The 13,030-nt window shown below is 42.0% G+C and overlaps 1 protein-coding gene across 1 annotated transcript in view; it reads left to right on the top strand.

Moving 5' to 3' along the window:
* Positions 1-10,694, top strand: part of PIK3C2B (phosphatidylinositol-4-phosphate 3-kinase catalytic subunit type 2 beta) — a 153,264-nt gene extending 142,570 nt beyond the window's left edge. The window contains exons 31-33 of the mRNA XM_069756193.1: positions 2,647-2,753; positions 6,611-6,736; positions 8,534-10,694. Coding sequence (XP_069612294.1) covers positions 2,647-2,753; positions 6,611-6,736; positions 8,534-8,722 — 422 coding nt within the window. The 3' untranslated portion in view covers positions 8,723-10,694. The remainder of the gene's footprint in view (positions 1-2,646; positions 2,754-6,610; positions 6,737-8,533) is intronic.
* The last annotated feature ends 2,336 nt before the right edge of the window (positions 10,695-13,030 follow it).

Here is a 13,030-nt window from a genome sequence, read left to right as displayed (position 1 = left end):
TCCTCCTCTATATAGTATATACCTGTGTGTCATCTCTCCTGTATATAGTATATATCTGTGTGTCATCTCCCCTGTATATAGTATATACCTGTGTGTCATCTCCTCCTGTATTAGACCTCGTTCACACGTTATTTGCTCAGTATTTTTACCTCAGTATTTGTAAGCTATATTGGCAGCCTGATAAATCCCCAGCCAACAGGAAGCCCTCCCCCTGGCAGTATATATTAGCTCACACATACACATAATAGACAGGTGATGTGACTGACAGCTGCCGTATTTCCTATATGGTGCAATTGTTGTAGTTTGTCTGCTTATTAATCAGATTTTTATTTTTGAAGGATAATACCAGACTTGTGTGTGTTTTAGGGCGAGTTTCGTTTGTCAAGTTGTGTGTGTTGAGTTGCGTGTGGCGACATGCATGTAGCGACTTTTGTGAGATGAGTTTTGTGTAGCAACATGCGTGTAGCAACTTTTTGTGTGTCGAGTTACATGTGACAGGTTAGTGTAGCAAGTTGTGTGCAGCAAGTTTTGCGCATGGCGAGTTTTGCGCGTTGCGAGTATTGTGTGTGGTGCCTTTTGAGTATGTGCAAGTTTTGTGTGAGGCAACTTTTGCATGTGTTGCAACTTTTGTGCATGTGGCAATTTTTCCGCGTGTGCAAGTTTTGCGTGTGGCGAGTTTTTCATGAGGAGAATTTTGCACTTGTGGCGAGTTTTGCAAGAGCCTAGTTTTTGCATGTGGCGAGTTCTGCGCGTGGCGAGTTTTGAGTGGCGACTTTTGTGTTTTGACTTTTATGTGGCGAGGTTGGTGTATTTGTGGTGAAATGTGTGCTGAGGGTAATATGTGTTCAAGCACGTGGTAGTGTGTGGCGCATTTTGTGTGTGTTCATATCCCCGTGTGTGGTGAGTATCCCATGTCGAGGCCCCACCTTAGCAACTGTACTGTATACACTCTTTGGCGCCATCGCTCTCATTCTTTAAGTCCCCCTTGTTCACATCTGGCAGCTGTCAATTTGCCTCCTACACTTTTCCTTTCATTTTTTCCCATTATGTAGATTGGGGCAAAATTGTTTGGTGAATTGGAAAGCGCGGGGTTAAAATTTCACCTCACAACATAGCCTATGACGCTCTCGGGGTCCAGACGTGTGACTGTGCAAAATTTTGTTGCTGTAGCTGCGACGCTTCCAACACTTTTCCTTTCACTTTTTCCCCATTATGTAGCTAGGGGCAAAATTGTTTGGTGAATTGGAACGCGCGGGGTTAAAATTTCACCTCACAACGAAGCCTATGACGCTCTCAGGGTCCCGACGTGTGACTGTGCAAAATTTTGTTTCTGTAGCTGCGACGCCTCCAACACTTTTCCTTTCACTTTTTTCCCCATTATGTAGATAGGGGCAAAATTGTTTGGTGAATTGGAAAGCGCGGGGTTAATATTTCACCTCACAACATAGCCTATGACGCTCTCGGGGTCCAGACGTGTGACTGTGCAAAATTTTGTTGCTGTAGCTGCGACGCTTCCAACACTTTTCCTTTCACTTTTTTCCCCATTATGTAGATAGGGGCAAAATTGTTTGGTGAATTGGAACACGCGGGGTTAAAATTTCACCTCACAATATAGCCTATGACGCTCTCGGGGTCCAGACATGTGACTGTGCAAAATTTTGTGGCTGTAGCTGCGACGCCTCCAACACTTTTCCTTTCACTTTTTCCCCATTATGTAGATAGGGGCAAAATTGTTTGGTGAATTGGAACGCGCGGGGTTAAAATTTCGCCTCACAACATAGCCTATGACGCTCTCGGGGTCCAGACGTGTGACTGTGCAAAATTTTGTGGCTGTAACTGCGACGGTGCAGATGCCAATCCCGGGGACGGACGGACGGACGGACGCACGCACGCACACACACACACACACACACACACACTCAGCTTTATATAGTAGATTATATGGCCAAAGATATGTGGACACCACTTTTAGGTGCTGAGTTTTTGGTGTTTCAGCTATACCTATTGGAAAGAGGTACATAAAGCACTTTGCTATGCAGTTGCCATATAGACACATGTTGCATAGGTCGTCCTAGAAAACTGTGTTATATTAAACATGGTATTGTCAATGTTATAGCCAAAAGTCCGTTCTTGAAATTTCTGCTTATGATTTTTGGGTCAAATTCCTACACATATAGTTCAAAATTTTGTGGAGCGCCTTCCCAGAAGAGATGAGGCTGTTATAGCTGCAAAATGGGGCCCCAACTAATGTGACCAGCCATGGTAGGTTGTCAGAATCTACACACAGGCTATATAGTCCAAATGTGGACACCTGGTCTTCACCCCTATGTGAGCTTGTTGGAGAAGCTATGGAGTCCTTGACACTATCAGACAGAAAAGCATCATGTCCAGCCAATGCTGGGACAAGAGATGGATATACAGTACCCTGACATATTGTGGATTTCCGACATGGTCATTGAGGTGTGAGCTCTCTACATATAATGGTAGATCCTCATTTTGGCTGCTGCCTTAGTCAGCAAGGTCTCCACCCTCTACCTACGTTCTGGGGAAATAAATGGAATTGGTTAGTGCAAATATGTAACATTGAATATTGATATGAAATTATTTAACACGTCAATAAAGGTACATTATTTTTGGGTGTTTTAGATGCAACATGGGCCGTTCCTGTGGGTAAGGTTGGAGGAGAGGTCAAACTTTCCATTTCCTACAAGAATGACCAGCTGTTCATCATGGTCATGCATATCCGTAGCCTGGTAAGTACATTGGCTTCTGATATTGATAAATGCATAAAAATAATAAATAATAACATTAATAAAAAATATGCAATGGGTGTTCTCATTCTAAATACATTAAACTAGTTCTTCACTACTATGATACTGATAGGCTCCAATTTGTTATTAATGACCTGTCTTGAGGACAGATCGTCATTATCATAGTAGTGGAAAACCCTTTAAATATTGGTCATTTTTTGAATCAACACTTTCCTTCCCAGATTCTTTTCCAGTGCAGGCAGGAATATAATGATTATCTTATTTTAATGTCTTGTGGGGGTTTAAATGGGATCATGTGGTTCTGTTCTAGTTTGAAGAACACAGTCTACTTTGATAAAGTACCAACTTAATTCTACTTCGTATTTTACAAACTGTATATTATGCGGTTCTTTAAAAAAAAATGAGTTTTCGAAATCTGTACAAGAAAAAGTTAAGAGTCTTCTTTTTCAGAAGATATTTAACACCGTATTACGAAGAGATGACTGTGTGAGATTAAAGTGTAGCTACGGCTATAGCTTCCATTTGTTGCTGGATGGATCAGGCATAGATAGTCCCCTGTGATTATACTGCTGTTGCTCTTTGGTTGCACAGCCAGGTAAATTACATCAGCTACTTTGCAAGGTGTATTGCACTGTGATGACACCATATAGCAGCAAGATGCAGCAATTCACAGGAGTATGGCCTATACCGGTGAGGCACAACGTGTGAACTTGCGTTGCAACATTTTGTTGTTATATCCCTGTATCAGGGGACTGAAACGGAGCGCCTGTATAAGAAGTGGTCCTATACAACAACAGCTCCAGTGATCCAAGAAACAGATGTCGCCTTTTGTTCAACTGAAATATTTTATTCCTAGACTGATAAATTTTAATTACAAATATGATTTATTAGTCATGTATAGAAACTACTTTTTGTGTAGCACTGCATGGGAAAGATTGATTGCAAGAATTTTTAGACTGTATATATCACAAAAAAACTGCTGAAGAACTGACTAAAACTTTTTTTTTTCTCCTAATTTTATAAAACTATAAAAGGAAGGGGCCTAGGATGAGGGTGAATATACTAGATTGGGGTCCAGGGTGGGGGTCATTTTACTAGGAAGTTGGCCCAGGATCGTAGTCCTTATACCAGAGTGGGATCCAGGATGGGGGTCATTATACCGGAGTGGGGTCCACGATGGAGGACATTATACCATAATTCGGTCCGGGATGTGGTTCATTATACCAGAAATGGGGGTCATTTTACCAGAATAGGGCGAAGAATGGGGATCATAATACCAGGAAGGGGCCCAGGATGGAGGACATTGATATAGGATGGGGGACATTATACCAGGATGGAGATCATGATGGAGGGGAATTATACGAGGATGGGGACCATGATGGGGGGACATTATAACAGGATGGGAGAAATGGTTACAGGAACCGCCAAGGATGTGGGACATTATTACTAGAGGGGGCTTAGAATGGGGACATTATACCAGGAAGGGGCCCATGAGGGGAACATTATACCAGGAAGGGGCCCAGGATGGGAGATATAACAGGAAGCGACTTAAGATGAGACATTATTGCAGGATGAGGGACAGGACAATTGACATTATTACAGGAAGGAGCCAGAACAGAGGACATTATTACAAGAAGGTGCCATAATGGGGACACTTACAAGTATGTCTTTATAGGATATAGAATACTACAAAGGCCCTTACTTCTGAGTAACATGGTGGTGGGTGCCCAGCTCCAAATTTTGCATCGGGGCCTATGGGAATCTAGTTAAGCCACTGAGATTGACAGATACCTTTAGTAGGTCCAGAGCATTGTATGTGACAAATGCTGCTCGCATGATGATATTCACTACTCCAGAGCTCCCACTCTGCAGCTTCCCCTCCACCAACCGCCCTGGAGCTGGAATGACCGGAAGCAACAGGATGAGGAATTCTCCGTGTAGTCAAATGAGACACATCAAATCTCAACAGATCATGCTGAAAATGTCCGTTTTGGCCTTCACTGTGGACACTTGCTTTTTTTTTCTTCCTTTATGAGGCTGCCTTCTTATGTTTTCCCATTGGTTGAAGGGGAAATTTTCATATTGGGCACCATAAACTTCAAAAGCAAATATCCCAGCCAAAAAATAGATAAAATAATGTTGTTAAAGGTCCTCTTTAAAGGGGTTGTTCTATAAACAACATTGTATAACCGCTATAGTCTACTACTGGGACCACAAGAACCAATCAGTGCTTAGGAGTGGTGGTCTCGCATGTACATCAGGGATTCGATTCTAGGAATGGTGGGGATCCCAGCAGTCGCTCTCCCAGGGACCATGCATTTATAAATGTAGTTTATGGGATAACCCCTTATGAAATTGTAATATATAAACCCAACGTAAAAGGACAGCGCATGATGGTTTTTAGTGCAAGATTTTTTTTTTCTCAAAACTTAATTTTGTGCTGGTTATTAACAGTACTGAGCACAATTCTCAGTGCTTTGCTTTACCATACCTTGTGAAGGAAATGTTATAGAGATTGTGTATTGATAAGTAAAAATACAAAAATATGGCCTCCTTACCTATAGCAACAAACCACAGCTCAGCTTTCCTTTTTCTTCAGTAGTTAAAGGAGCTGTCCCATCTTATTTAATTGGTAAAATTGCAAACTGCTTGTAAAAAGAAGCACTTAAAGATCTTGTTTGTTCTCAAGAAAGGAGAGATTGTTATTACTAGAGTTAACAGCATGTTGTCTAGCCTACTTGCCCACCTCAGAGGTGGCTGGTCTAGGTAAGGAGCATGTGCTTGTAAGCTGTTGGCTTGTAAGTGCCGTTCTTAACTGGTTGCATCGATGGATCCATCTTCCATCTCCCTGTGCTTCTCCCATGCTGCAGAGGCAAAGCTGCCTCTTTTTGCAGAATAGTAGAGCACCCAGTTCAGCTGGCTCCAACTGGCAATCCGAGTATGCTCCTGAAGACCATGCGACCACCTGAAATTGTTCTTTTTATTTTCTCCTAATCATGTTAGCTCTCCATGGTTTCTTCTAATACAAGCATTACCACTCTGCCTATCATAACTATTAATTGTACATTTCTGCTCTGGCCATTGAGAATCTTTTAGGTCCATTGGGGACTTCCACGATGCCGGTCTTTTCTGATGAGAGGCGTGCAAAAAGTCCCTTCTCCTTACAAAAAAGACCTACGAAGCCTTCTCACAATGAATCATGCTCAACCCAATCCATCAAAGTTAGCCAATTACTAGCCCTCCAAACATCAAGGCTCTCTTGACAAACCTAAAACAATCGGGAATGCCCCCAAAAGAGGAGTTTTCAGACCTACCTGCACACACCATATTTACCTCCTCTCTCATAACACAATTAAAATCTTGTCTGCAGTCCCCCAGTAGTGCAATAAATCTATGCACTTGGGTCAGAACAGCCGTGCAAAAGGGATGGGGGATATAAATAAAAGCCAAAACACACTGAAGCCCCTCTACGGTACCATGGTAGAAAAATGCACAACAATATCAAACAAAAGTGAATTCGGTACCTAGAGGTACATAGAGAAAAAAACATTGGAATTCCTGACCTATCATTACCCTGTTTACTGAACTTGACCATAGGAGTCTCAGTTAGGCATGGTGCTCACCTGATCTGCCAAACTTCAGGATCACACCCACCATCCCTCCCTCCCGGTAAGCAGGAGGCGGAGGAACTGTATGTTCTTGAACACAACTTGAAGTAAATCAAAGCTGAACTGTGATTGGTTGGTTGCTATGGCAACAAGGCCAGTTTTATCCTCAGATAGATTTGATAAATGTGGGCCAATGTTTTCTTTTACTGTTTTTTGTGTGTTCCTGAGCAGCCACTACAGGATAACAATGAGCCAAATCCATATGTGAAGATCTACCTGTTACCGGATCCACAAAAGACAACAAAGAGGAAAACTAAAGTGGCAAAGAAAACCTGCAACCCTACCTATAATGAAATGGTACATATTTCCATGGATGAGCTTCCAAACTATAATTTTCTGTTAATAAGGCTGGTGTAAACTTAATACTAGACTTGTATTGATTGTCCCATTACTCAAGCTAAAGAGGGCAATAATGGCTGTCACAAATATCTAGCCAGAAAGCTTAATTCTCCAGTTCATAATTTTATCCATGCTTTTCGTACATAGCCATTTTATTTTTCAAATAAAAAGTGCAGATGAACTTTATAAGCTCACATAATAGAATAAAACATGACACCTGTAAAGGGAACCTGTCAAGTGAAAAAAGCACTATTAACCTGCAGATAAGGGGTTAATCTGCAAGTTAATAGCGTTCTGAACTTGCCTGGTACCTACACTTAGAGCCCCGCTGCCGAGAAAAAAATTAACCTTATTTTTAAAATTAACCCAGAAACGTTTGGGTTTCAGTCACAGATGTGGGGCTGGCGCAGGTTCCGTCACCACTAGGTGTATTGAGAGCAGGGGCTGTAACCACAGCCCCTGCACTAACTGACAGTCGGCCATAATAATGAGTCACTGAAGGTGGCATACATGATTTTAGCATAACTATGCATTTTTCATTAGTTCATTGTCATATTAGCATAGATGATCCTAAATCTTTTTTAAAGCGGTTGTTCGCTATTGGACAACCACTGCCTAAAGGGATTGTCCCACAAACAAAGTACATTTTAATAAATAGATCTTCGAATAATAATAAGTTCCACAATTGGAGGAGTTAAACATTTATTTTCCTGTGCAGAAATAATCTTAGAAATGTGCCCCTGCTGTGTACTGTGTAATGTCTGTGTCTGACCGCGCGGGAACATGATCTGACCATACCACAGCTCCTGGGCAGGGGAGAGAAACAAAAGGGTATACAGACATTACAGCATGGGATCACATCTACTGCTTTCTGTGAGGTAAAACATTTCCCTTGCCTGGAAATTTCCTTAAACGGTGTTTAAGGAAAACCTTTGTAGGCAATGGCTTCCAGTGCACACCCCTCCTACAAGATAACAAGTACACTTATATGTATTCCAAGATGTATTAAAATTCCACAATTGGCTGTAAAACTTATTTCTGTGAGGTGAAATATTTAAAAACAGGCATGGAAATGTTTTATCTCACAGGAAGCAGCAGCTGTGATCCCATGCTGTCCTGTCTGTACCCTCTCTTTTACTTCCTCCGACTGCCCAGGAGCTGTGGTATGATCAGACCATGTCCCTGTACGGTCAGACACAGCCATTACTTACACAGCACACAGCAGGGGCACATTTATAAGATTATCTCAGCACAGGAAGATTTTTTTTTTTTTTTAACATCCAATTAACTCATTATTCTAAGATCTATGGATTAAAATGTACTTTGTTTGTGGGACACCCCCCTTTAATCAATTCAGGACCCCAATTAAAATAAAAACAGTAGATACTCCTCTCCCGCAGCGTAGCCATTCCTGCAATGTCTGCACTGCTATTGCCTGCGGGTGAGTGACATTATTGTGTCACATGCCTGTTGCAGTTATTCAGCAGTTATTCAGCAGCCGCTGTTTGGCCAAAGCCTTTAATATTTCATCACAGCAGACGTCCACCCTGATGGAATATTAATGAGCTGCAGCCCATCAGAGACTGCTAACTGGGTGCAGCTGGTACATAACACAATAGTGTCACATCATCCACTGTGGGATGTAAGTATCCATTGTTTTTATTGTAAGTGGATTTCTGAAATGATTAAGCAGGTCGTTGAGTCTTAAACCCAGAAAAATATATACATTTTCTTTTTGTTTTGTTTTTTTTACAGTTGGTGTATGATAAGATTCCTAAAGGAGATCTACAGCAACGCGAGATCTGGTTAACTGTGCTCAGTGAAGAAGGATTTTGGGAAAACATTTTACTCGGAGAAGTCACCATTCGACTTAGAGATATAGACCTCAGTCAGGAGAAGATTTGTTGGTTTAAGCTTGGTTCTGCTAGTCAAATGGCTAACTAAACGACACTGAGTAATTCAACAGTAGCATGTGTCACCGGTATGGCGACGGCTCTCTTCAATGCCTTGTTATGTCTATAAGGTTATTGTAACCAGAAACGAGCTCAAGGAGTTTTCATTTTAATTGACAACGGATAATAATATATATTATATTTCTTTCCAAGGTAATTCAAGAGACTGCAAATAATTACTGGCTTCCTTCTAGAGAAGGGTTTCAGACAAAGACTGGAAAAATTACAGTATGTTTAATAAGTTTACCTTGTGTCAAGGGAAGCAGTCTAGTACAGAATTAGCTTAAATTTACTGTTTCTTTTTATTTTTTTCGGTGCATGGGGCTGGGACACGGGTGCTAGTAATATAAATGGATTTGTCCATGACATTGGACTACGTGCGCTAGAAGGCTACCTGTCCATGACATTGGACTACGTGCGCTAGAAGGCTACCTGTCCATGACAGTGGACTACGTGTGCTAGAAGGCTACCTGTCCATGACATTGGACTACATGCGCTAGAAGGCTACCTGTCCATGACATTGGACTACTGTACGTGCGCTAGAAGGCTACCTGTCCATGACATTGGACTACTGTACGTGCGCTAGAAGGCTACCTGTCCATGACATTGGACTACGTGTGCTAGAAGGCTGCCTATCCATGACATTGGACTACGTGCGCTAGAAGGCTACCTGTCCATGACATTGGACTACTGTACGTGCGCTAGAAGGCTACCTGTCCATGACATTGGACTACGTGCGCTAGAAGGCTACCTGTCCATGACAGTGGACTACGTGCGCTAGAAGGCTACCTGTCCATGACATTGGACTACGTGCGCTAGAAGGCTATCTGTCAATGACTTTGGACTACGTGCGCTATAAGGCTACCTGTCCATGATATTGGACTACGTGCGCTAGAAGTATACCTGGCCATGAAGTTGCTCTGAAACTCCTAGACCTGTGCATCCTGGAGAATTTAGATATTTTACAAGTGCAGATTGATCTAAGCACCTTTTTAATGCAGCTGCATTGGAGTTGTATGTATCTTGTTTTAAACTTCTCTACATTTTTGTTTTATTCTTGCCGTTGTATTTATTTTATTTCTACAGCTAGGTCTCCTACTGGTTCTTTTCCTCTAGCAATTTCTGAAAACTAACTAAAATGCAGTCTTGTAAAAGGAAAAACATTTAAGATATATCCAAATATTAACAGATGAGAGGACCAAAGCCCACTGTACCTAGCGTGGAATCCATATTCCAGAGAATGTTTGTGTATAAGGGTTAAGGGATAAGTTCTGCTAAACTATTATTTAAGGCCTGAAGATGAAGATTGTATAGTACCCATAGACCTTGTTTCTTTCTTTCATCATAACATCCGTGAAAACACTTGAATCCTGTATTGCTCTGATTTTTAGGTTCTCCTTCATGAAGCCCATTGGAAAAAAAAAGTTACTCACCCAGATGGACTGCCTTTGTTTTAGATGTATGAATTAAAATAATGTTTCAGTATATATAAGTACATGTAAAAATAATATTGTGTAGTTTGAAACAAAGGGACCATGTGAAGGATCTCCATAGTGGTTATGTCTTTACACAGGCCAGTGATTGCACTCATAGGATGCCAAGAAATTTTATTGACTGTTATATAATATTCTTACTGAATTTTTTTTACTTGAAAGAGTGTGCAGAATATTATGGATACACAAAAAAAAATCATTTGAACTTCTCCATATAGTAAAATGTTCGTACTACAGTCTCTCCAACACATGAAGAAACCCAGGTATTGCTGAAAGTGGAGGTGGCACCTATAATTGTTTTAAGCCGAGAATTTGGACTCTCGTATGCTGTGCACCTGTACAATTAAGAAATTGCTTCCCAAGGAGAGCTGTGTTCAATAGGGCAGTGGTTCACCTGCCCCTGCCTATTTGTGACCACTAATACAAAGTTTATGATAATGTGTATGTGCTGAATAAATGACGTTATTCTGAGTTCAACAGTATTGATGTCTGAATACAACTTTATGTGCTGTATCAATTATTGGTAAATCTTTAAAGGGATGTGCTCAACATTGGAATTTATCCTCTATCCATGGGAGATGGGATAATTTCCCAATTGCTAGGTGCCCAACCACTGGGCCCTCCATCGATCCCGAGAATGGAGTGTGACTGGGATGGAGGACGATCATGCACACTGCTGCTCCATTCAATTTTTTGGAGGTGCTAAAGACCAACTGAGCGCAGCACTCGGCTATTTCAGCAGAGCGCATGATCAACCACCTCTCCATTTACATGGAGCTCGTCACAGCCACAGTTCCCAGGATCAGACGGGAGTCCCAGCAGTTGGACCCCCAGTGATTAGGAACTTATCCCCTATCGAATAGTGATAATAGCTATCCAATGGATAGGGGATAATTTCTAAACTTGAGAATACCCCTGTAAGTAAAAAGAGTGCTGAAGAGATGCAATTGCTCAACTCAATGTAAAAACTCGTATTTATTCAGGCAGCTTAAAGCACCACTCCAACGTATTTTCTTTTATTTCAGTGCTGGAGTGGTGCCTCTAATGTAAGCTTCCTAACACTAATATATTAACCAGCCGCTGTCTCTAGCTGTTCCCAACACCTAAAGAAATATATAAAAAACACACCGGCGCTCCCAGGGGGGTATACTAGAAAGCTGCAGGTGTTTAGACAGTTACTGTGCTAAACCTGTCACAAAAACGCAAGAAAAAGATACAAATAAATAAAAACACCGCGCTAACTAGGAGAAGAGAATAAGTGAATAAAAAGATTATACAGTCAGAGGAGTAGGTAAACATCTAATTGAATGATATAATATATAACAAATGATCAGCAGTGGGGGCAGCCAAAGGATGGCCACAAACCCCAGCAGAAAACAGTACTACACAAAGTGGGGATATTATCCCTGTAATTAATAGAGGACAATAATATCCGTATGAGGCAGTAAACAAAAGAGCAAATGCTCACAAACCCAGCAGAGTAGTCTGTAATAATAAAGCATGTGGCAGATGTATATAGTAAATCAATAAAAGAACCGCACACTTACTTAATAGAAGGTAGCTGCTGAGAGGCTGCTGGCGCTGTCCTGAGGAGAGTGGGCACTGTCCCAGGAGATGGTAAGACAAGATCCCCAGCGGCCCGGGTAGCTGGAACTGCAGGATCCAAGATCACAACGAAAGGCGGCAACAACACCTGAAGATATGGGGAGCGTCCTCCCTGGTGAGTGCACAGCCTCCGTGCGTCTGGAACGCTGCTAGACGGCACACGTGGGCCGGAAGAGAGCCGCTACACAGAGCGGTGAGAGGGAGGGGGCGTGGTCTGGGTGACGTCACCAAGACAAGAGAGAAAGCAATGGACGGAGGCCGCACAGGACCAAAATTGCCTACGCGTTTCGAAGGTCGCCGGACCTTCTTCGTCAGATATTATTGTCCTCTATTAATTACAGGGATAATATCCCCACTTTGTGTAGTACTGTTTTCTGCTGGGGTTTGTGGCCATCCTTTGGCTGCCCCCACTGGTGATCATTTGTTATATATTATCATTCAATTAGATGTTTACCTACTCCTCTGACTGTATAATCTTTTTATTCACTTATTCTCTTCTCCTAGTTAGCGCGGTGTTTTTATTTATTTTTATTTATTTGTTCCCAACACCACTCTGGTCCCGATCCGCTATCTTGTGACCGCAACTTCTGACCGACCAACAGTTCTGGACTGAATCTTCTTCTAGGGCCGGGATCACACTTGTGAGAAACTCGCACGAGTCTCGCATCTCAATACCCGGCACTGGCTGCTGGCACTCGGGACCGGAACGCTCAGCTGCATGTATTTCTATACAGCTGAGCTCTCTGGTCCCGAGTGCCGACGGCAGTGCCGAGTATTGAGATGCGAGACTCGTGCTAGTTTCTCGCAAGTGTGATCCCGGCGTAGCTCTTATAGTCTTACATTGAGTAGTAACTCCGGTCTCTCTCAGCAAACACTGGTGCGATCTGACAGGTCACAAGCTTCAGAAGACTATCAGAGTGGACGCGAGAACAGAAGAAGACGGCTGGTAAGTATATTCCTAGGGGCAGTGCACTTACATTAGTGATACCACTCCAGCGCTGAAATATGAAAACGCTGAAGTGGTGATGTAAAACATCAGCATGGTAGACACAAATGTGCAGCAAATTTATCTACATTAACACTTACAGTATATAGTAATTGTCTGCAGTGTTTATTTATTCCAAACATAAAAAATCATACCTACTTAATGATAATTTGTATATATCTTATTATACACTATCCTGCTGGCTTAGTACCAAAGT

Source organism: Ranitomeya imitator, chromosome 3 (genome assembly GCF_032444005.1).
Source record: "Ranitomeya imitator isolate aRanImi1 chromosome 3, aRanImi1.pri, whole genome shotgun sequence".
NCBI classification, from domain to species: Eukaryota; Metazoa; Chordata; class Amphibia; order Anura; family Dendrobatidae; genus Ranitomeya; species Ranitomeya imitator.
The sequence above is the reverse complement of the archived record's forward strand: the minus strand, read 5'-3'. Positions and strand labels throughout refer to the sequence as shown.